This window comes from Uloborus diversus, chromosome 5 (assembly GCF_026930045.1).
Source record: "Uloborus diversus isolate 005 chromosome 5, Udiv.v.3.1, whole genome shotgun sequence".
NCBI lineage: Eukaryota > Metazoa > Arthropoda > Arachnida > Araneae > Uloboridae > Uloborus > Uloborus diversus.
Window position 1 is genome coordinate 138460583 of NC_072735.1, and position 26596 is coordinate 138487178.

At 32.0% G+C, this 26596-nt stretch overlaps 1 protein-coding gene across 1 annotated transcript in view; it reads right to left on the reverse strand.

Annotated features, from left to right (window-relative positions):
- LOC129222192 (mitogen-activated protein kinase 1-like) overlaps positions 1–24742 on the reverse strand; it is a 57739-nt gene extending 32997 nt beyond the window's left edge. The window contains 5 exon segments of the mRNA XM_054856663.1: positions 2689–2829; positions 2831–2888; positions 16716–16771; positions 19365–19491; positions 24585–24742. Of these exon segments, the coding sequence (XP_054712638.1) occupies positions 2689–2829; positions 2831–2888; positions 16716–16771; positions 19365–19491; positions 24585–24700 (498 nt within the window). The 5' untranslated portion in view covers positions 24701–24742.
- Between the last annotated feature and the right edge of the window lie 1854 nt (positions 24743–26596).

Below are 26596 nucleotides of genomic sequence, written 5' to 3' on the forward strand. Positions count from 1 at the left end.
ATTTTAAAACCATTATAAATAGTAAAAATTAAGTAATAAAGATCAATTGCCCCTCCCTTGAAAATTTTCTGGATCAGCCCTTGCTTGGCATCCCCCCAGAAGTGCTATTTCCCAAAAATGAGACCAAAATCATTTTGAAACATCTTCTATAAAAATTTCAATAGTGTAGCCTTCGCCATGAGCCATCCCCCCCCCCCCCATGCCCAGGGTCGTTAGCCCTGCTTTAGCTATAATTATTGGGAAAAATACTGAAACATTTAACAACAAAATGAGCACAAGCTGTTCTATACAAAAACTTTAGTCAGGAAAGCTCATCCCAAGGGCAATAGCATCCCCTCTCAGCATTTTAGAGCCCCCCCCCCCCCACACACACACAATGTTCTCCCTAAAATAGAGACTGAAATTATTTTTAAATGCCTTCTTTTGAAATTTTTGCTAGTGTAGTCTCCATCATTAACCATGCCTCCACTTTCTTTTCCAATGACGGCACCCCTACTTCAGATATTATTATTTGAATAAATTGCTTTAAAATAATTACCTAACTTTTAACAAGAGGTACTCACCCCCAAAAGCCATGCTCCCCTCTGCAATTTTACCCCCCTCCCCCAAAACGCAACCCTCATAATGAGACAAAATTCTTTAAAAACAACTTCTCTATTCTTTGTTTTTTAAATTGTAAAAAAAATTCTAAATTTAATTAACTTCTCTATTTTGTATCAAATTTGCAAATTCAGACTGTATATTTTGGCAAATAGTATTTTGATTGGCTAAAATAATACAGAAGCAGTTTAAATGAATAAATAAGAGACATGCAGTTTTTCAAAAAATTTCTTTTGACAAATTTTACAATCCAGTTTTCTTTTTTTTTCCAGGAACGATGAAAGGTCATACCAACTGCTAATGAAATATTTGACGAAATAAAGTGAAATACGAAACCATTATTGCTTACAAACTAGTGCTAAAGTTTCAATAAATTATTTTTTTTTTAAAATTGCTTTAAAAGCTTATAGTGTAATATATTCATTAAAAAGAAGTCATGTAATGTTTGTGCAGCTTCGAAAAATAAATAAACACTCCTGGCACATATAGAACTTGTTCGAGAATCTATCTTATATAAAAAAAAAACTCATTTCATGCTCAATTCAGTGTCCCAAATGCAGCTAAAATTATTTCTAAATCCCTGGGCACCAAAGAAAAAAAAAAATGTAGCCAGGAATGTATTCCGAATAGAAAATCAATAACAGGGGTGCCCACCGAGAAGGAGGGGGGGGTGCTCTTGCTTTTTTTGGACGGATTTTCAGGATATTTAGGGGGTGTGCCAGTGCTGTTAGGGGGGTGAGAACCTCTGGTGATAAGATAGTCAAATAACTGAAACTACAAGTCACTTCTTTTACTTTGGGAATCAAATAACTACTGATTTTAAAAAGCAAAAAAAAATTTGCAAAAAAATTTTTTTTTTTTTTTTTTAGCTTGAAAAAAGAATAAAATATGATTCTCATATTGGATGTAAAAAAATTGTATTTTACAAAATGTAAGTATCTAAAGAAAAAACGGTAAATAAAAGAGTTAACTCAAAGTTAACCATCCTTGTTAGCATCGGAAAATCAAACTCTTATAATTTTCTTCCAAAATAAGTCAAACATCACACCGCTAGACGCTAAGAGGTGATAAGTTTGAAGTTGGTAACCCTATCTGAAGCGATCAAATCACCCCCCCCCCCCACTATCCTTTGCAGTTCCAAGTTCATTTTGCTGTACACTATTGTTTATTAAATAATGAGCGGGGAGAAAGTTAGCTGTTAATTTCTTTCAAAGAAACAAACAAGCATTATATTTATTTGGATATAGTAGTTATCGCTTACAGGAACATCAAAAGTGTGCCATTTTTTTTCTTTTTTTGCAAAATTAGCAGATTTTGTATATGCTAATCCCTCTAATGCAACTTAAGTCCAAAAAATTATCGTTTTTATACATGAAAATATGCGTTATTTTCACTTGAGATTTGCTCTTTCAATAAACAATTTGTGAAAGATCCGTTTCTGTTTATCAGAATTTTGTGAAGGGTCCGTTTTGGTTGATGGGAATTTTGTGAAAGGTCCATTTTGGTTGATGGGAATTTTGTGAAGGGTCCGTTAACGGACCCAAATTTTCTCTGGCCAGACTCCTGATATGACTTAACCTTTTTTACTACTAAACAAGACACATTGCATGCCCCAAAGAGTTTGAAATTTATTCTTGAAATAAAAATGTTAAATGAATTTATTTTATTATTTCTTAGCTACATAAGCAATCATTTACAAAAGAACTCTGCTAAAGACAAGACTTTAGCAAAACAAATTTTTTAAAAGTCGAGTTTTTAGAAGCACATCTTAGTGGCAATAAACCCTTTATACATATATATGTGTATATATTTTTTTTTGGGGGGGGGGGAATTATTAAATGGTTGACTAGCAATAGTGAAATTCTGATACAACCAACTTCAAACGACCACAATTTTTTTTCATTGCAATGGAAATTTAGTAGTAATGGAATTCAAGCTAGGTACTGAAAATTAAACAAGAGTAAAAATTCATTTTGCTGAAATTGATACTTTGTTGTATTTGTACATTCGTTGTGACGGGAAATCAACTTTAAAATAATGGTTACATTAATTATGTACATTTCAAGTAATATGTAAAAAAAATCTTACTTTTAAATCACAGGTTGTGTTTAGCAACAAATTGCTTGGCTTCAAATCTCTATGTAACACATTTGCAGAATGTATATATTTCAAACCTCTCAGTATCTGATACAAAAAATAACAAATGTGATCGTTTCCCAATTTTTGAGTTTATATAGATTTTTAAAAGTTTATATAGATCTGTCTCCATAAGACATTGCACAATATATCTGATAAGACTTAAGGAAACTATCCAATTACATACAATTCTTCAGAAATATAACATTACACTTAATTATATATTGATGAAAAAGAAATTAAAATTTTTTTCAAATAAACTTAAACCAAAAATTAAGATAATAGCACTAAATTAAAAGCATTTAATTGTAATTCAAGAACTAATGCTAAAGAGATAGTTAAATAAATATTAAAAAATAAGGGAAATATTTCTTGTACAGATCATAAACAGAAATCACAAAAAACATCACACCTTAGAAAATCACATGAAAAATTAGCTCTCTGTATAAACAGGGTGATTAAAATTAAAGTTCCAATTTCAAAATGCTCTAATTTAAAAACTACTCGTCAGAATAACCTAATATTTTGGCAGAATGGTCGTAAGGCCATGGGATTGCTTGGTGATTTGAAAAAAATTGCTTTAAAATGTGACGATGGATGGTGCAGTCAGGGTTCAAATTGCTGTTATGGAAGTATGCCTAAAAATTAAAACCTGACATACTCATCAGTCACCAGATTCATCAGCACATATAACCTCTAATCTGATGTGGAACATGTCATTTTCAGTTTCTGGTTAAGTTAGTAGCGGAACAATGTGAAGAGCATATTGAACACCTAATATGCTACTCATCCATATAGTCACTCAACGTCACGATGTTTGCGGGACAATCCCACTTTTTTTCTCGGCACCGCTGGCTGAATGTCCAACTAAAATGTCGCGATTTTCCCTTAGAGCATTGCTAAAGTCCCACCTTTTCCTTTAAAGTTCCAGTAAATGGGGAAAATATAAAAAAAGTCGGATTTTTTCAACATTTTTGTGGGTATTCATTGTTAACAACTAAATATCTTCATTTAAGCAAGATGAACATTTCATATTAATTCAAGCAACTTTTAGATTTTCGAGAGGCGATGAAAATTTGCTAATGAAAATTCCAACAGTAAACTATAATTGAAGCCTTGGAAGCTATCTGCTATAAGCTTTGGTTACTGACGGCATTATTAAGTTACTTTTCAACTTTAGTTCTTCATAGGTACATATGCATTATTTCTCATTTATTATCTTATTTCAAAATTTAAGGGCAATTGCTGTGATTTCATAAAATAAGTACAGTGAAACCTGTGTAAGTTGACCACTCGCGGTGCAGTACTTTGGTGATCAACGTAGACAGGTGGTCAACTTATAAAGGGCGGTAATGATTATTATTATTATTATTATTATTATGTCATTTCTTGCACCATCTATTCATTCATATTTTGAGTAATTCACCCTTACTCTTTCTGTTCAACTCACTTTCATTGTTTAACATCATTGAAAGTGAAACAATAATTAAAAATACTATTCAAATAATTTTGTTATTTTTTTCCTTGGTTTTAACTATATTAGACACTATAGTTTTAGAAATTCCACATGTGTCAGCTAATTTTTTCTGGCTTTCTCCATTTTCAACTAATTTTAATATTTCATACTTTTTATTAATCTCAAGTTCCAACTAACTTTCTTTTTGAAGCCTTTTTATGTAAAACTTATAGCACAAAGAGCAACAAGCTCGACTTTACCAGTTCATAGAGGCAAAATTAAAATGTCCTATCTGTTAATCCCTTGCACCAGAAATATGTAACTTTACTCATTAGCAGGCCTAGATCTACGTATTCGCAGTGCGAGGGGCCTACATCTTTAAAGGGGCTAACGGCCCTAGAAATTGAAGAAAGAATAGAAAAAGCTAGCACTAAGACTTATTCACTTAACAAATAGACACTGCTGTCCACTAGGGAGAGTTCCTACATATTTTGTAGCAGGGGGGCCCAAAATGTATAGATCCGGGCCTGCTCTTTGTAGCACAATTCCTGTGTTGCCACAACATATTGCAACTGAAAGAAAAGACTTTGAACTTTTCTACTGACACCTATTTTCATTTAACAGAGTACAAAAAGCTACCTCAAATAGAACAGCAAATGAAAAACAAGTTTGGAGAATAAAATAATAATAATAATAAATAAAGAAATAAATAGATAATAAAACAAAATAATTTGTTGAAGAAAGTTTAAGAAAATAAACCAAGTGGTCAACTTACAAAGGGTTTTTTACAATACTCCAAACCAAATTTGGCGTACATTAGTGGTCGAGATAGGTAGGTGGTCAAATAGAGAGGTGGTCAAGTTACAGAGGTTTTCCTTCATTATATGAGATAGGACTAATTCCGTTCCTGACAAACGCGGTCAACATAGACAGGTGGTCAACTTCACAGGTTTTACTGTATTGTAAAGGGGGGCACCTAATTTTTGGTGATATAGTGAGCCTCCAAGGAAAAAAAAACATTGCCCCCCCCCCACCTCTCCCTATCAATGATATGTCCTTATTTGTAGTTAGAAAATTTGATGCATTACTTCCTTCATAACCTATTACAGTAGAAGACCGTTATAACGCATACCTTGGGACCAGAGCTTTTGCATTATACAGGTTTTTGTGTTATATAGATCATTTCACAAATTTTGAAACTAACATTCAGAATATATCTATATATAAGCAATTCAGAATGAGTTTTATCTGCAATAGTATTAAAGAACCAATATTACAATTAGTTATTCACAAATAAATATGTTTCACAATCAAAAAAAAGTGCATTATCCTGCACTTCCGCTAGCTGCATGGTTCACATAACAGCTGCATTTTCAAGAGCCATCTGGTATTTTCTGTTTATCATGAGTATAAATTTTAAATTTAAAAGCTTTAAATTAAGATGAAAAGATGAAACACTTTCAAAATTTAATTTGCGTAACAATTTTTATGTTTGCAAAGCAAAATAGAAGGATTTTTTAAACTTCCAAAACCAATTGTTTACTTTTGAAAAGTTGTGCGGTTTACAGAGAATTGCGTTATATAGGTTGGCGTTATAATGGTCTTCTACTGTAGTTACATTTATCCTCTTTTTCTCTTACCACTACCATCGTCTTTACAGATAAATTATTCATAAATATTTGAAATACACTATTTTTCAGCAAACAACATTTCCATGTTTAATAAATCCCTTTAGTAGGTATCTCGCTCTAAATTATCTATCGGCACATTTTATTTATTTTTTTTTTATCACCAAAGAAATCCACATGGCCTCACAACTGTTTTGGTGAAAGATCAAATCATTCTGACCAGTAGCCTTAAAGTAGAATACTTGACGATGTTCTGCAATGTAAAATCATTTGACCAAAATTGTTCTGCAAGTACTTCAAGCATTGTATACACAGGGTTCAGGGAGAAAAAAATTCAAGCACTTTTCAAGTACTTTTCAAGGCAAAAAAAATTTTTTTTCAAGGCAATATCATAAATTTGTACTAAAAACATTGTATGAAGATTTCATGCAATGCAAACATATAAATAATAGGTAATAATATAAAAAAGTAAAGAAAAACAAAATTGCCTTTTCTACAACAAGACTTTGACAAAAAAAGATCCACTGTGTTGAAAGTTTTTCTGCAAATGTCTGAAAAACTTGGTCATAAAGAGGAGCAGGTCCTACGAGGTTTAATTTTGAAATCTTCACATTCAAAGAAGTATATTTTATAGAATATGCAAGTTAATATTTATATATATATAAAAAAAGAACCTTTCCTGAGTGATTTTAATTTTTATCAGAAGAAACCACAATGCCTAAATTCAATGGAATTGCTAGAGGAGGTTTTGATTGATAGTGGTTCATACACATATAAGGGCGGTTAGGATCAAAAACACAACCCAGATGGTAATTTCGGTTGCACTAAGTTTAATAGTATTAGACTTTTGATAATTATTTATGGGTATCAAAGTATAAATCAATCAATCGATTTCATACGAAATCACCAGTAAGTTTCACTGAGCTAATCGGGGGGGGGGGGGGTAATTTTTAAAACTAAGACCCCTATGACTTAAATATACATTTGTACACATTTTTGATACATATAAAATTCATTTCTTATTTTAAAATAATTTATGAAGTTAAAATATTGCACAGATAAGTGCCTGTTGATAACTAGCAACAAGCAAAGGGCCTAACTAGGTTGGTCCTAGTCAATTTATTTGACCCCAATGAATATCAATGACCTTCCTTAAGCTATCTACCCATTTGCTGATTACAGTCTCTTCTGGTAAGCTGTTCCAAGTGCCCACAACCCAACAAAAGTAGTAATTTTGAACATTTGAGGTAAAGGGTGAAAATCAGAAGTAGGGAGATGAAAGCATAACAAACTCTACTGGATTTCCAGTAAATAACCAAAACACAATCACCCGTGTTATATACCTTAATTATTTTAGCAGACATAAAAAAATTATGTACTTATAAATTCAACTTTACAAAACTGTATAGCTCAACTTTATCATTAAAATACAAACTTTAAGTCAAAATGTTAAGTGCTCAATCGCTTAAATTAAAAATTTTTTCAAAAAATCTGTAATAACCAAGAATTAGCTAATGATAAAATTAAAATAAAAATTGCAAAATTAAGTAAGTATATATGTAATTAAACAAAACAAAAATAATTAACTTTTTAGTTATTAAAAATAATATAAACAAGCTAATCTTATGTAGCATGTGCCAAAATAATTTCGAATTGCCAAAAAATATAAAAATACTTACAAGATGCAAAAGGGTTGAAACCTCAAACAAGAGAAACAAATTGTCACGAATTAAGTTCAATGCTGGCATGTTTCCCATAAAATAAATTCATTAATTTTTTACTAAAATTAAACATAAAATACATCATAAAATTAAACATAATCTAAGGTAGCATGTATGAAAATAACATCTGATTAGCCAAAATATTTAAATATTTGGAAGATGCAAAAAGATTCATATTTCAAACACGAGAAGCAATTTTCCGCGAAGTCTGAGTAAGTTCAACGTTGGCACGTTTTCCATAAAATAAATTTATTAATATTTTACTAAAATTAAACATAAAATATGTTAATCTGAGGTAGTATATGCGAAAATAACAATCGATTAGCCAAAATATTTAAACATTTGCAGGATGTAAAAAGATTGAAATTTCAAAAAACAGAGAAATTTTTCGTGAAATTCGGGAAAGTTCAATGTTGTTATGGTTTACAAAATAATTCCTTTTTTAGACATGGAAATTAAACAAAAAGTAAACTTATCTGAGGTACTATACGTCAAAATAGATTCCGATTGTAAAAAACTTCAAAATATTTACAAGATCAGGCCGAGGACTGCTGATGGCCTTTGAAAAAAGTGAGAAAGGTGACAAATTTGAATACAAAGGTGACTAAAAGGTGACAAAAAAATAACTAAAAGGTGACCAAACGCAATTTGTTAAGAACTCAAAAAACAGAAAAGGATTATTCCTTTTTACTGACTTTTACCAAAATAGCCTATATATTTCTTGTAAAGATTTCTTTACAATTTTGGAAATGAATATTATAGGGCTAGAAGTAGTAAAATAAACATTTTAAGACATTTTCAAAAAACTTTCAGTGTAAACTCTATGTAATCTTATTATATATATATATATATATATATATATATATATATTTAATCAGCATAATAAAGCTTGAAATTGTGAAGTAAAAAGCAAGATGATGCATTTCTTGAACATATAATTTATGTTATTCAATCACGTTTTTAGTAATGTTTTTTTTTCTTTTTTTAGCTTGTTGAAAAATTATCAGCATTCTTTCTTTTTTCTTAGTAAATACAAAGCATAAATATTAAATCGAAAGTCTTGATAGTAGAGAATAACTGAGAAAACCAATTTGAAAAATCAGACTTTAACAAAATGATAATTGTACTTACAATGCAAAAATAAAATGATGAAAATATCATTTCATATGCCTGAAAATGTTCATGATTTTTTCTTTCTTGTTTTATTTATTTTTTATTTTTTTTAACAAGCTCTGAAAATATTCCATGACATGTCCATGGGAGGTAAAAAATGTAGTATTAAATCAAGTTATTAATAATTACAAATACAAAAGTGACGACCAGACTCTGGGCCCAGCTAGACTGGTCCTAGTCAATTTGCAATCTCCAACTTATCAGGCTTAGGAAGAAAAAATAATGCTGAATAAGCAGGAATGCTGTCATGGTCTCTTTTGATTTGATCAAAATAGGGGTGATAAAGATAACGATGTGAGGGTACTTGATGTGAGGGTACTTTTGTTTTTTTTTTTTCAATCGGGACTCATTTGTTAGATGCGTTGGTTGGCTGTTTTTTTTTTTCTTTTTTTTTTTAAACATAAATTTATTCCTTATTGAATCTAGGAAAATAATATCGCATTTATCAAAAATACTGTTGCAGTGCATTTTGTTCCAAATAGGTTTACAGCAGTTTTTTTGTTCCAATTCAATAAATAAATAAACACTAACCGCCACTTATAAAATCTCTGGATTATAAAATCAGCAGCTTTTTGAAATGAATGTGGAAGAACCAAATCATTACATTACCAAACCATGTTAAAACCGTACTTTAATAAAAATCAATCTCGCCGTTACATAAACTAAAGATTTTGGCTAGCATTTGCTTCTAAAAGCTTTATTTTTACTGGAACTAGTCATATAAAGCATTAAAACCTAAAAAAAAAAAATCGCAGATTCTGTGAGACGCACCAAAAAAGAAATGTTAAGAAATGTTTTCACAGACCAAGTTCACTTCGCACTTGCGCAGCAAAAATAAAACCCAAACTAACCATTTCTGTGCAAACACAAAGTGACACTATAAACACAAACCAAAACTTTTCACTATTCCGCGCTCAAAGACATCGAGGCACGCCTCCTTAACCCACCACCCCTTTTTCCAATCTAACCACTTGTGACTGCTTAGTCACGACTTTCGAAGTCAGTAAAAGTAAAACAAGCAAGTAAAGCGCCTGGCTAGAGATGAGCATGAGATTCAGACACTTCAGATGATGTCATTTGAAAAACACGGAAGACAACTTACATTTGATGACCACTCTCTCAACAAAGTGTGTAGAAACGAATTGCACAGCTGAACTTTAGTCGAACAATACTCTATAGCCAGAAACACAATAGGAAACAAAATGGCGTTTAGACGAGACTTGGGGAAAATGCGTCTGACAGTCGAAGGGGGATAGAAAGACTGGTTCTGCTCATAGGGTGCAATTGCAAGCAATAAAAAAAAAATTCCCGGATTTTCCGGTAGCATAGCTGTTTTTCTTAAACAACAACAAGGTGGGGGGGGTGGGGCATATTTAATGCTACTTTTTTTAATTAATTTTACTGTTAACATTCAGATACTTTTCAAGGATTTAATTATTTTAAAAAAAAAATCATAAGACATTTCAAGAAAGGTGAGAAAGGTGACAAAAGTTGCAAAAGGTGACTAAAAGTAACCAAATTTTCAAAAGGTGACTAAAGGTGAGAAAGGTGACAGACTCCTCGGCCTGCAAGATGGAAAAGGATTGAAATCCCAAACAGGGAAACGATTTTTCGCGATGTTGCAAATCGAACGCATGTTCAGAAAATAGCATTAGTAAAATACTTTATTAAAAGTTTCAAGCACAATCCGATGATTTTAGAAAGAATTTAAGCACCAAGAAACTTTTTCAAGGTTTTAAAACTTTTTCAAGGTTTTCAAGCACTTGAAAATGAACTTTTTTTTCAAGCACTTTTCAAGGTTTTTCAAGGGCGTACGAACCCTGATACACAAGCAACAAACTAAAACCTTTTCCACAAATCAGGAGCCCTAAATCAAAACCGTTTCATACAGGTTTTTTTTTCTTAAGTTTTTAAAACTTTATGCTATGCAATTCTGTGGAACCTAAATTGATCGAGATTTTTCAAAAATACTTAATGGGCTTTTTTAAATGCATAGAAAGAGCAAAGATGCAAAATACTATTAAAATCCGAACCTAGGTGTCAAACCATATTTTTTTATTTATAGCAATTAAAATAATGTTAGTAACTACATTAATAACTAAAGTAATAAATAAAATGAGTCGAGTTAGGGTAGCATATAATAAAACACTTAAAAACTTTCTAAGTAATTGAAATATTTTCAGGATGCAAAAGGATTGAAATCTCAAACAAGACAAGCAGTTTTCGCCGATGGACATTTTTCAACCTCTACATGTTTCCAAAACATATACGTTTATGGAGGAAATTGCAGTGGATGAAGATTGATTTGGGAAAATAAGCAGGGTTCATACACTTTTGGTTAAAAAAAGTTCCCTGACTTTTCCAGGTTTTCCAGGTTGTTTTTTAGAAAATTCCAGGTTACTCGCTTCATTCAAAATTTAAGTTTAAATAGTAATATTTTCAAAATAATTAAAATTGTTTAAAGTAGCAATGCAGAAGAACTGAAACTTCTCCCCTTAGATTTAAAAAAAAAAAAAAAAAAAAGGATTTTTTTTCCCTTTGTTTTCTCTGTCAAAATTTTAAGTTTTCTTTAAACATTTTGTTCAAAATTGTTTTAATTTGTTTACTATTTGTTGAAAACAGAGTACTTTCAACTTATTTTAGCGTTTCTTTGATGTCACGCGTAATATTATAGCGTTTTGCTGTAGTCCTGCAGCAACCTTTTAGCATCCGCTTTTGGTTTACAATACTTTTTATTTTCTTATAAGTAGGTTACACAAAACATATTGAGCAAAATGCAAAGCTAAATTTCAGTATAAATATGGTTAACTTGTTGCATCAATCGGCATACCATGTAATGCATAGTAACAAAAATCAACATCCGCCGATCATAGGCCAATGCCAATAATCTTTTTTTTTTTTTTTTTTTTTTTTCACATATTAAAGGACGCTTACATTAAAATTTCAAATTTTCTTTTCCAGAAAGTAATAGTTAATTTTCAAAAATTCATAACTTTTCGCACATTTAATGTTATTTTCAATGTTACTCATTGATATAAACATCCAATTCTGTTTCTGGAAGTTTAAGTCTACTTCCATTGTGCAAACGATCAAATATGGCGACAAAGTGAAAAATTTAAAATAATAAGTAGATTTTTGGATTTGTAGTATAAAAGTAGTAATAAATAATTAATAATCCTTAAAAAGCTACAATAAAAGCAAAATAGTCAGTATTTAGCACATAAGAGTCTAAATCAATTAAAACAAAAAATGTTATGAAGATTAAATTTTGCATTTTTCCAGAAAATGATTACAAATTATCCGGAAAAAAAAGGCACAATTTGTGTTCTTTTCGTTTGCATTGCAATTAACATCCAATGCCGTTTTCGGGAACTTAGGCACTTAAAAAGTCTTGTGTACTTCCATCTTGGGAATGACCAAATATGGCGGCTATGCCCAAAAATAAGAAATAGCTTTTTTAATTTTTCGCATGAAGACAATTAAAAAATAATAAATCTTCATGAAACTACAATTCATTGAAAAGTTTTTATCACATTTGCGTCCGAGGCAGTGAGGATAAGATTAAGTTTTAAGAACAAAATTTTTCATTTCTCAAGAAAATTATTTTAAATAACTATAGAAAAACAATTTGTGGACCATTTTTTGTTATTTTCATCAGTTTTCAATTAAAGAAAACATCCAATTCTGCTTTGTTTTTAGAAACTTAGGCATTTTAGGGTCGTATCTACTTCCATCTTGTGAATGACCAAAGATGGCGACTACGTTTCACACGTAGCTGAAATGATTTTCGATCAAAAAAAAAAAAACGATTTTCCCTGATCGACCCTCCCATCTACAGGTTGTGCTTCCGAAGCAGTAAATTGTCTTCTCTCCTTTTGAGTTTGTGCATAATTGCTGTTCACCTGATTTTTTTTCCCTTGGGAACTACTGAGAGCCAAAAATGGCGGCTGCTGAAGATTTTTTGGGTCGCCACTTTTTTCATTGCTATAAAATTGTTACAATTTTTTTTAAATACATCGATAAAAATGAAGATTAGATCTCATAAAACCAAATTCCCTGGGGAAAAATTGGGAAAAGAAAAATTTTGGGGACACATTTGGAAAATTCCCTGACATTTTTGACTATGTCATTTTAAATGATAATTTTAAGTTTTCCCGAAGCGTACGAACCCTGAACCGAATAGAATGTTGTGGCAACCCATCTATAACTTTAGGCAGTAGAAAGAAATGCGTTCCCCTCACTGACTCCATGCAAGAAAATCTTCGCTCTTTTGGCGCATTTTTCGTTGTGAAAAAAACGTTCATTTTTCGATTGCAGTTTTTAAGTGCCAGTCGGTTTAGATAAAAATTTACAATTTTTTTCGTGAAATCACAATAAAAACGAAGACTAGACCTCATGGTACTTAATTCCTTGGGAAAAAAAAATTTTTGGAGGACAAAATTTGAAATCTCCCTGACTTTTCCCTGACATTTTTGACAGTGTCATTTTCCCTGACAATTCCCGGTTTTCCCGGAATTCCCGGAGCGTACGAACCCTGATAAGGAAAAGGGACAAAAACGCTAGAAAAATCAGAATCTTTTCAGATTTAGAATATGAAATTTTTGCAGAAGCTGCTGATTTTCTACAAGCATCTTCCACCTTAAGATATAATTTTGCACTAATTCTGCAGATTTCTTTAAGTTCAAAGCAAATTTTAAATTCTTGCAAATGACTTATTAAACTCAACATTTACGCGAACTTTCCGCCAAATTATTGTAATTTACAAGATTTTTTTGATTTTCTTCTAATTTGTAGAAATCTGCAAAATTCTATCTTGAGTTCGAAGATATTTATAGAAAAGCGCTGAAGATTTTTTGCAGACATTTCTCGGAAATCTAGAATTTCTGCAGAAAATTCGCCCGAGTTTTACTCTCACATTTGAACAGAATTGGTCTGCAGCTCAAACATCAGTTCTGCGACGTACATCGCAAATTTAGTAGTATTCTGCTTTGGGGACCAGTAGTTTTAAAATTTAGGCATTTTGAAATGGGGACTTTAAGTGTTTAAAAAATATATTTCTGGAGGAGCCTAAGCCACATATAACAAGGGGTTTTTAAATTTATGTTTGAAGTAACTATACCTTTTTTCACAACGAGAGTTAGGTTTTTTTTAGAGAGGGTTGGGTTTCTTCAGCTCCTCCTATAAATACGGACTTGAAGTATTTAGCTTGTACATACTGTCACACCCGATTTATTGGGTAACAGATAAACAAGTACCCCACTTATAAGAATAAAAACCTCTAGGAATGGAATATTTCCCCATACATGCAATGTTGAATATCCCTCCATTATCGAATAATTTCCCCAGATATTAAAATGATATTAAGCAGCTAACGCAAATATTTTTGCTGAGAATTGTTTTTTAATAAATTAGAAAAAAATTAAGTAAGAACGATTATTAATGTTAAATTACAAAGTACAGTGCAGAACCTTTTATCCGGGAACCAAAAAACCGGGAAACCAGAAAACCGGCAACTTTTTGCCGACTTTCACGTAATTTTTTTAAAAATACACATTTTCAGCAATTTTTGAAAAACTAAGCTTTTTTTTTTGAAATACGTAAAAGAATATGAACTGCTTCTTAATAATACCATATTACTCACTCTAACTGGGGGAAATGTTTACAAAAACGGACTTCAAAGGGTTATCCTTTACGCGGGGCAAAATTTCCGAAATATTTTTTTGAATTAAGAAGTACACTCGCAAGTCGCAAATTTTCGTGTTTTATTTCAACTGAAAACCAAAGAAATGAATATTGTCGCATTCTAATGCAGTATTTTATTGAACGGCCTTTAAAATTAAAGCCGTTTAGAGCGTAAGTGACGCCGCGAAATTGCTGGAAAAGTCGAAAACCAGATTCGCGAATTTTCTGGATTGTTAGATGATCGTGAAATCTAGAAATCGTTAAACGCAAGACTGTAATAAGGCTGCAAGAACTCCTAAATCAAATTCCTATTGATATTGCAAAAAACAATCAATAACCATAGTAAACGCAAACACAAAAACTTTATAAAATTTGAAAAAAAAAAAAAAAAAAAAAAAAACGCGTTCATGAAAACAAATTTTTTCATACACTATAGCAGGAAAATCGCACATTTACGTTCAAAAACTTGTTTCTAGCCCTCCCCTTCATTTTTTTTTCGTTTTTAAGCATCGGAAAGTGGTGGGTTTTTTCTTTTTCATATTGAGAGAGAGAGAGAATGAGAATCTCAGGTCTTATGAAAAAAATTGAAGATTTTTGGTGTTTAAATTATTCTTCCACTAGTAGTTTTTAATATGTCTGATTGTATTTATAATCATTTCTGAACTGTTTTCTTCTTACATAAATATGTATTGCCATTTATTATAGTAATTTAAGTTTTATAAACATTCGGCCAACAGAGCTTTTTTGCGATCCAGAAAACCGGGAAATTCAGATATCCGGGATAGCGATGGTCCCGAACTTCCCGGATAATTGGTTCTTTACTGTAATACTAATCACCGACAACGGGCGAAAAAAACAACTCATATTCCATCAAAACGTTTCCACTATTCTATCAAATTTCTTTTGTCTTGGACATCACAAAAAAAATAGTGCTGTTGATAATCAAGCTAAATAACACAAATAAATATATTTTTCAGATGATAAGTTGATAAATATTACATGTAAAATACCGAAGATGAGGAATTTTTCAAAAAATAATGTACCGAAAAATGGTGCCAAAACAAAGATTTCATAACTCAAGTTGTAAGTTACTTTTTATATTTTTCATACGCACTTGTAATATATATATACTAATTATTCAACTATCTTATTGTTTAAAGTAAGACAAAACAACGTTAGATGAAGCACAAATTTGCAAATCAGCACAAAGGTATTTATCTTATCTTATTGTTTATTTAACTTATTTCAAAAACTTTTCAGCAATAACATTAATTATTTCCTTTATATATAGCCAGTGGCGCACACAAGGGAGGGGTTCAGGAGGTCCGGACCCCTCCCATAGGTCATGCTTTCTTCCCTGTTTGATTACGATTCTATGTGTGTATTTTGTACATAGAATAATTTCAAACAAAAAGGAACCAATAATTTCGGTTCTAATAAGTGAAAAAATAAAATCTTTTTTAAATATTGTGCATTTTTCCCCATAACGAATACCCTACAAGAAGCAGAATGGTGGTTATAAATGAATGCACAGCAATAACCATGTTTTTAGTTTTGTAATTACAGAGTAAAATGAGATTCTATGAACTTGATCCCATTTTTTAATTATAGGAAAAGTAAAAGTGTAAATTATTTTGCTTTCTGGTTAGTTATTTAAGTATATTTCATTAAAAAATGCTAATTATTATTTAATCAAAATAATGCTAATTATATATCAGCAGCTTATTTTTTACTGTTTTTTGTTCTCGGGAATCAATAAGATCACGTCAATATGTTTGATTGGGGTATGATATGAAAATGTTGCTTTCAATCTTTCACCCTCCTTTTGCAAAATTCCTGCATGCGCCACTGTATATAGCTATTGATTTATTACAGGGTGGTTACAGGAAACTGAAAAAAATTTCCCCGACTTCCCTGCTTAAGTTCACCGAATTTCCCTCATTTGCATCACCAATGATAATGGTTTCCTTTCTTTGCCCTACTTGAAAACCATTGTATATTAAATAAAATGCAGTGTTTAAAATGTTTTAAGCTGTTAATTAAAAATATATTCTGAAAAGATGTGTTAGAAAAATGCTTAGGTTTTTTCTTTATAAAGAAATGAGTTTTTATAGTAAACGGATAAAATATTTCGAATCAGCATTCATACTTTTTATAAAAATCTTAAAATTTGATGGTGTTATCGATAAATGAACTAAATGTTATTAAATGATTTCAAATTCTTCCATATTTTGGTTGATTTTAAAATTCAAGCAATAACTCAAATGTATATTTTAAAATTCAGCAATCTTATAAGACAAAACATTTCTAAAAGGATACACATCTTTCATCTGGTCTATGGTAGGAGCTCTTAAGATGTCCCTTATATCAATTATCTAAATAGAAGATATGCAAATATGACAATCAAAGTAAACAAGAAAAAACAAAAATATTACAAATTGTATATAAACTTCTAAAGCTTTAGGGTTGAAAAATCAACCCTCACTCATTGCCGTTAATCAGGTCCCAACTCCTACAATATAAATAAATTTCCCCAAAATAATTGTTCATATTTTCTATGAAATGAAACACTTTGAAGGACTCCTACAATACTATCGATAGGACAAAGAGCCCCAGTCCATGTTCTCTCTTTCATTTTAGAACCATCAGTATATCAGATAATGCAGCTTTTGTTATTACATAAAGGAACAACTCACCTGTCATTTTGAGAGGGAGAGGCTAACTCAGTTAACCACTTAATTACTTGAGTAGAAACAAACTGCCAAAACTGACGAACAGATGTTTTTTTTTTTAATTTTATACTTGCTTTGGATTTGAAACTATTCATCATTATATTTTGAAATGACTATTAACTTCAGTGAAATAAAAGCAAGCAATAAGAATTTAGATAAAGTTATGGAAAAAAACATTGAACTAATTTTGCAATATAAGAATTAAGATTCAAGTATGCATAAAATATTGCTTTTTTTAATGTCTCCCAAAAAAACTGATCTTCACATGTAAAGCACAAAGTGGAGTCATCCTTCCACCTTAAAATTTGAATTTTAGCCTCTGACACATTAGTTTTGAAGAGTAGACATTCAATCACAGAACTTATGCACTCTAATTGAGTTCAACTAATATTAATAAACTACCTGCGTCGCCTGGCTTTGCACAGACTCGAAAATAAAAGTTATGTCAAGTAATGCGTGTTCAACAATCAGGCTTGAACCTGATGTCAGGTTGCTGAAAAAAAAAGTAAAATTTCCCGGCAGATTGCGGAAAAATAACCAAAAGGGAAACATTTTAGATCCCCCGATTACAGGAAAAGCCTCAAAACAAAAGGTCAGAATTTTATTTGTTCATATTCAAGAAAAAATTTGGCAACAGATCTTTCGTCTTGATGATTTTGTTCACGGTACAAATTGTAATAAAAGCATTGTTACGGAAAGTTGAGATGAAGCACTGAATAATAATTTGAATGGAGGAAAGCCTTTGAAAAATAGGGATTTTATGTTGAAATCTAAGTATCATAATTAATAGACTTTTACTGATAGCTCCGCTAATTATAATCAGAGGGTTATGTTAAATAGCCAAACATAAAGATGGGCTTTGTGGCAAAATTTTATTTTCTGGCAAATTTTCTGGATCTAATTTCTTTCTGCAAGAATGCGCCGTGAAGTGAAAAATGAATTAATGGACAAACTTAAGTGCAATTTTTTTCAAAAGTGAAAAATTTATTTATTTATTAACAAATTCCGCACAACTTGTTTAAGTAAGTTCATTTATACAAAAACGAAAAACAATCTATTGGAAAGCAAAAAAATCTATAGCTCCTCCAAAGAGAAGATTTTCATTCATATAACTGTAGGCTTGCCAGACGTCCCGGTTTGAACAAGACAGTCTAGGTTTTTGAACAAAATCCCAATGTCCCGAACGGTTTACTTCAAGTCCCGGAAAAAGATAAACTTGATTATAAATGACCAAAAATGTCTAAAAATTAATTAGTGTGAATGATTTTTTAGGATAATTACTTTATCATTTGTATTGATTTGTAAATTAATACCAGATTGGCTTGTGAGGACTTTTACAAGAAGATTAAAACCAAAAAAGGCTCTAAAAAAATCCTGCAAAATGAAAAGTTATTTAAATATTGTTCAACTTTTTATTCCCGATTCAAAGTTTTTTTTAAATAAAATAAATTGTAAATATTTGCACCTAAGAAGTGAAATGTTCAAATTTTATCTGCTTATGTCATTTTTATTACCCCTGTTTTAGGTTCATACATTAGGTCACCACAAATAAGCCATTTTTTAAGGGCTTACATTAATTTTTCAACAGTGTCGAAAAAAAAGCACGAAAATGAGTCGGCAAAAAGTGTTTCAAATAAACCAACACAAACATGTGCATTGCGAAGCCAATGCGAAACCACTGTTCTTTGATCAACACAAGGTTGCTTCAAAATCGCTCCACATGGGGAGAAGTTGTGATTAGAAACAGTTTTTATCCATGCCATATCTCCCGATCTCCGATGTTGCAGAATACCACAGTCATCAATGATCGCTCGATTTGGCGCTCGCCAAAGTTTTCTTTTTTTTTTCTGTTGTAAAATAATGTCACAATTATTTTATTTTTTGCACAAAATCAGGCCTTTTCCTTAATTTGTAGTTGAATTACACATTTACCGCAAAACAGCTATCCTTAGATATTGTTCTGCAGAATGGTTTTATTGCCGACTTTTTCCCCCTTAGTCGCCGTGTCGGCAGCTTTCTACCACAGGGAAGACGGGAAAATTACGAATTTATTGATAGCTGGTTCGATGGTCAGTTCACTGGCGTTTGAGAGGAGTAACTTGGACATAGATACATAAGCTCAGTTTCTAATTATATGAGATAAGGATAACAAGCTACTGTCATAAAAGATATTGAATTAAAGCTTTTGATAGCAAGAAAGAACATAATATACAATTACCTACAAAAGACAACTTACATTTTCATGCCTAAACCTGGTTAGAATTTTGATTTCTCGTAATGTTCTCTGGCAGTATGTCTGATGTTCGAATGGAGAAATCTTTTTTATTGCTACCTTTTCCTTTGTAATATTATCTACCGCTGACCTGTAAAAGAAAAAAATAATATAAGTGGAAGTATTAAAATAAATCTTGTAATACAATTTCTAAATACTTTCGGCCCTGCTTAATCAAATATCTTCGGTTCCAAGAAATATTCGATTAACGGGGTATTTGATAAAGCGGGGAAATTTTCTTTACCTTTCTAAACAGACAATATATATTTGTCTTAAAATGTAACAATTATAAATCCCTAGCTATATAAAGGAAACAACTGTGTTATGTGTAAAAAGTTTTTGAAATAAGCTAAGTAAACAACAAAATAGTTTAATTTATTCATATATAAAAGTATGCATGAAAATTATAAGAAAGTAACTTTCAACTTGAGTTATGAAATGGTTGTTACGGTACCTTATTTCAGCATAATTTATTTTGAAAAAAATTCTGTAATAGTGGATTGCTTGCTCCAAGGTCTTTTGGGAATACTTTTCAAAGTCCTTTTCCTGTCTCGTCTGCCTTGTTTTACATACAATATATTTCAATTTATTTTTTGTAATGACAATGACAAATGAAATTAGATAAAATGGAAGAAATATTATGATAAAAAAGAGAAGTTATTTCTTGGGCATTGAAGGTGAAACATAATATTTTATGTTTTTTTTCGTCAACAATTGTTCTTACTTAGCTTGTTTCTAATTGATTAAAAAAAAATTTCGACGAAAATATTTGCGAAAGCTGATAAATATTATTCAATTATCCAGGGATTTTATGGGAAAATATTCGGTTCCGAGAGGTTTTATTCGTATAAGCAGGGTATTGGTATATCTGTTACCCAATTAAGCAGGGCTGGCTAGCTTTATTGAGAATAACTCTTAATAAAATAATCACACAAACTTTTAGCACTTTTGATTCTATCAACATAAAAATGAAAAATATTCTAGACATATGCATGAAAGGCCAAGGGGTTTCAAACAATGTCCAGAACAAAAACTGAATCTTATTTACTATATCAAGCAAAATAAAACAATTAGAAAAAAAAAACTTTTGTCAATGATTTCTGTCTATTAAGTTTCATTACTCAGTTTACGGTTAAACACTAATACAGCAGAATGTTGAACAATAATGAAATATTCTGCGCAGTGCAACTTATTCAGTTGATGTCAAATTTTAGCACAGAATATAGCAATTCAGTTTTGCTATGGTAAGACATTTCTACATAGAGCTCTTTACACTAATTCTTCAAATCTGGGTCTCAGTTTTTAAAACAAGTTTCAGTTTTCAGAACAAGATTTTAAGACTAACTTCTTACTTCATTAAACAGTTGATACAAAAGTTTAAGAGCAAGAGCATTATTTGCCTCAACTAATCTAACTACATTTAAAACAGGTATGATGATAGCCAAGACTCGAGCTTTTTTGATAATCGGCGAGGCATCTGACAGGGTGCACTTTCCCTGTACCTTATTGCCTTTTGGAAATGTCCAGCAGACTTTTTTGAATGCTAAAAAGACATTCAATTACAGTTGAAGGCTTTGCAGAGACAAAGAATTAACTCCTTTTTTGATTGTTTGATTCAACAAGGAGTTACCTCCGGTTGATAGTTCTCGAGTTTATTTGGTTCAACAAGGAGTTATCTCCTGTTGATACAGTCGGATCCCGATTTACCGAATTGAACAGACTGAAACTTTAAATATGTTAAATCGAGGTGAGATAAAAATTTTTTAAAACTGCACTTACCTTACCTAAAAGCCCTTTTGAGCTACTGCGCAAATATATACATAACTAGAAAACAGATGTTATTCTGTTCAAACTTTGTAAATTGAAAAGTTAAAACATTTGAATAAACTATCAAGTGTTTGAACCGTTTTCTTAAAAAAAAATAAGTAAAGAGGAAATGATTAAAGTTGCTTGGTGTCAGAATGTGTATAAAAAAGCGTTCTCAGATATTAAGTGTAAAAAACTAACTACCCATCTAGAACAAACGGGAAATCCTACTGCAACATCCTCCCCCCCCCCATATGAAAAATAATAAAACAATTGGAAGGATGTCGTTTTAAAAGAAGAAGGTAGAAACAGTTTTCTGAATAAACTGTACTGGGAAAATACCTCATCCCCCCCCCCCTGCAGACATAAAATAAAAAATTAACAAATTCTTCAACTAAAATGACTAAACACTCTTTACAAACGAAAAACAATTATTTGCAATTTGAAATATTCTGCCAAATAAACAAAAAATACAACAAATTACATTACCAGTAGCTTTAAAATGTAAACAAGTGATCACGCAACTCTATTGTTTTTATAGCCAAAGTCGCCATGCCTATGCCACCACGTTACTGTAATCCAATTGATCAGTGAGCGAAGCTGACTTTGACCGATTAGCGGTACGTTTTTTTGAATGAAAACTCCATATATTGCCTAGTTTGTTCTTTCCACCAAAGAAAAAGATCTTCCATTGCACTGATCTTTTGTGTATAGAACTACCCTGTTGTAATTTATCTGGACGAAAATGAAATTTGTTTCGTCTTTAAATTCCATCATCTTCTCCTTTAACAATGCACTCATTAGTTAGATAATCCTTAAAGTATTTTTGACATTAGTGCCAAAACTCAGATGGATTTGAGCCGAGAAACAAATGTTAGGTACGGTACTTTCTGATCATTTAGTTAGGAAAACCTAAAGCACCGGTCCAATCACATGGTTCAACTACGACGACAGATCACACGTTTTGAGTGACCCTTCCAGTACTTTACATTAAAATATATCTCGGGACCTAAAATCGTTGCTTTCAAGAAATGCAGGCTTCACTCTCTCTCTCTACGTTTTAGCTATTCTCAATTAACACATCACAGTAGGAAATTTCATTATAAAAAGCAGTGCTGGCTTTCTTATTGTCCCTTGGCAATGGGTTAAATATTTATTTCAGTTCTCACTCAACAATAGGTTAAAATAAATATTAATCACTTGGGAGATATAACCAAACAATGTTTAAATAAATTAATTAACAAAAACGTTTCTGATTCAATCGATCGCGCTACAAAACCATGCTTGCCACAACTTAATTACATGCAAAAAATTTGATCAAAATCGGTCCAGCCGTTTAAAAGCCTTATGGTGACAAACGTACAAACAGAAGATTTTTATATATAAAGATAAGAAAGTGAAACAGAATTAGAAATTTTTTATTCAGCATTTAAAGACTTATTCCACACTAGTTACTTTGAAATTTTAAAATACTGAGCAATAGATGTTTGACAATTTCCTTAATACTCGACTCAAAATAGTTCTCTTTCGACTTTATGGAGGGAAGAAAATATTGTATCATTTGCAGCCTGCTTGCATGAAATATGTTTTTAGTTTCCAGGCCATGTAAAGCACTTGAAAAGGGAAGTTTTAATGGGAGTTTTATTGTCCCTTTCTGCAACAAAATCAATATTCCTTGGTTGCCCCCTTGTCCATCAAAAACTGCCGAGAAAAGCCTTTTTCCACTTTGGACAATATGAATAATAACATTTGGACAGCAATCCAATCTTTCCTTACTCAAATTCATTTTTTTTTTTTTTTTTTTGACAGAAAAAATACTTTGTTAATTTGGGATTTATTATTTGGTAAATAGGGGTTTTAGCCTTCATTTTAGTCTGGGAAAAAGAAAAATTCATTAAACCCTGACATTCGTTAAATCGGGGTCCTACTGTAGTTCTCAAGTTATTTGCTAGAATGAGTTAGCTGCCTCTCTCTCTTGAGGCAACATGGTGTTAACTCCAGGATATTTCCCAACAATCAAAAAATAGAGTTAACTCTGTTGCTGCAAATCCTTCAATTAGAAATGCACCGAATATTTGTTTAGAATTCAGTATGCTGCATATTCGGCAGAGGAAACGAATAGTAAACATATTAAAATATTTCGAGAAAATTGGTTTGAAAACTTTTTTTTTTAAACGCATACAATGACAAGTGAACCGTAGTACCTACATAATTGACTGAAATTATCACTTGTCAAAAAGATCACATTCAAAGTAATGTTAATGCAAAAGAAAACACTTAAAATATTATCCTTAATTTGTTGTTTTTTATTTTTTTAAAATCTTATGACAGGTTCTATTAACCTACTATTACTAACTCATTTAGGTACAAAAGAGTTGAAAAAAAATGTGATAATGAGTCACATAAAGAAAAAAGACTCAATTTTGAGAGAACAGATTTTTATATACAACAAAAGAATAAAAAAAGAGAAGGAAAGTTTTGAGAGAAAAGTCCACAATATTTTCCCTAATTTTAGAGGTCCACAGGCCAAAAAAAAGGTGAAAAATGGGTAGTACATAGTTTGCGAGCACTCATTCATATCTATATGTATTCAGAATGCATTTAGCTTAGGCATACGCTCAAAAACTCATTTGGAGCTAAAATATAAATACTTGCTACACCCAAAAACAGCATTAAAACTGTGTATGCATACGCATATATACATAATCCATTGATATATATATTTACTGAAATATCTTATTACAGTTCATACAATCACTAGAAGTATTCAATCATACAATCACTAGAAGAAACAAGATCAGTCAGTTTTGAAACTTAAATGCAAAACAGCAAGTCATTTCAATGTGTTTCCCAGCATTTTTGAAAAATTGTTAACACATAAAGCTAATATCTGATCATTTATTTTTAATTCACTAGCGAAAAAAAGGCAGTTAGAAAAGAAAAATATTTAGGAATAAAAAAATAAGCACACTAGCCAATATTGCTCATCGTGAGAAAGCAAGCAATATGTTTTTGATAAACTACTTTAAAATATAAACGATATATTTGACCAAGAGAAATTAAAGCTAGAGAGATTCAAAACAATTTGTTTACAGTACTACAACCCCTGGATGCATTTGGTGAAAAGCATCATGTTATGCGATGACAGTTCGCTGCAAGCAATACGAAGAAAATAAAATATGAATAATGCAATCACATAAATAAAAAAAATGCACAAACATAAGACTCAATTTCAATCATTTAAAATAATATCAACCGTTCAGAATGACAAGTTTATGCATACTTTCCAAATTCAACAGGTATATCTACTGGCAGCAACATACTAGGCCAACTTGACAGAATGAAAAAAATATGATGTATAATAATCATGTTACTTACACTACCATTCCATATGCACCTTCACCAATGTAAGAAAGTGAAGTATATCGTGGTCCTACTTCAAACACTTGTCCCCTAACTACCTCTGTTGTTCTCTGCCCATTTTCAGCAGCCATTTTACAAAGTCTGCACTAGACTTTCCGGACACTAGTCGTCACAGTTTTCTTCTACTCGCTTCCGGTCTGATTCACCTGTCCACAGACAATTGCATTATATTACATTAGACCAGACGCTTCGGCGAATAAAAGTGATGAGAACGCTCAAAAGAAAAGCTACTTCTCTCCAGTGTGTTTCTATAAATTTAGGCAGTGCAACCATTGAGTAAAAGAATAACTAATTCGCAACTCCAATAAACTATAGGAAGCGCTGCAGCCACTGTGTAATGGCGGACGAAAAAGGGAAAACAAACACACGCCGCAGCTTATAACTTGCTTTGACGCTTAGTGAATGACAGTAATTTTTCATCGTCTTTGTGGGAAGCTTTCTTTTCTATTCTTCTGAAATTACATTACATCACAAACTGTCCGAAGCCTGTAATTTACCCCAAAGAAAACAAGTGGAATGGAATGTTTTACCTTTTTCTTTATTATTGTTAATCTCCGCAAGGTAGCGTATTCAAGCTCTGGAGTTGCGAATACACTCTATTAACTTAAAAATAAAGTTTCCCTGCTACGAGCTAAGTTGAATCAACATTTCTTGAGAAGTTCGGTTGATGTGTGATGGATCGTCGTTTTCGCACTATGTTAAGTGTACGATTAAATTTATCGAAATGGGAAGATTGGGCGCCGGGAACTTTGGGCGCCAGGAACTTTGGGCGCCGAGCATTTTGGGCGCCGGGAACATTTGGCACAATGTGCTCGGCGCCCAATATGCCCGACGCCCAATACCGATTCGGGATTTCTCCATCGTATTTTGCAAAATCGATATGATGTCCTAAGGAACCAGTTTTAATTTATTTTTGGTGTTTAAACAAAAGATTGGGGCTGGGGGGAGGCGGGGACGGGGCTCTTTTGGGATTTTTAAAAATTGAAGTCTTAAAGGCTCAATGTCAAGCTTTACTTGGCAAGACTGGGAAAGGGGGTAGATAGGGGACAGGAATGAAGATATTCCCCGACGATCTTTTTAGAAAGATCCTGGGGGGGGGAGTTAAAGTTCATTAGGTAGCGCATAGCCCTCTATTTTCCACGCCGATTGACAGTAACAACAGTGAAGTAATTAATTTTAGTAAATAAATGGTCAAATGTGTTTAAAAAAGTTTTTTTTTTTTTTTTTTGTACTTTCGGGAAAGTATTAAGCATATTTTTTCTAAAAATATTATTATCAGACACAATTAGAGGTAAACCAGACCCATGTGTGCCGACAGAAGCAAATATGGGGGGAGGGGTGGTCTTCACTTGCATGCAAATCGCGATTGCTTATTGCTTTCATTTGACTGTTTTTGGCGTGCCATCATTTTATTTTCCCACCGCCACCCTCCGCACCATCACCGTCGACCGGCTCCTCACGATGCTGCTCCTATAGCGAAAGCCGTCGCCAAGTTGCATCCATGTCCTACACACACGCGCGCATACATACACAACTACAAACACATACGCACACACACACAAACACATACACCTACACACACATACACACACAAACACATACACACACGCATACACACAACTACCCACACATTCATGCCTGCACACAGACACAAACACATATGCCTACACATACATACCCCCCCCCCGCACCACACACATTCATACAAACAACTACCCACACACTTATGCCAGCACACAGACAAACACACATGCCTACACACATACCCCCCACACACAAACATACACGCCTACATACACACACTCGTGATTGCGAAAAACATAATTTGAATTCAAGATGTCACAATTCAAATTAATTTTTTTTTAATTTTTTTTCTTTCCCCCCTTGTTTCTTTTTAGCTGCATTGCCTGACTTTTTGCACGATCTACCTCGAAAAAAAAAGTTCTGTCAAGTGACGCGTGTTTAAC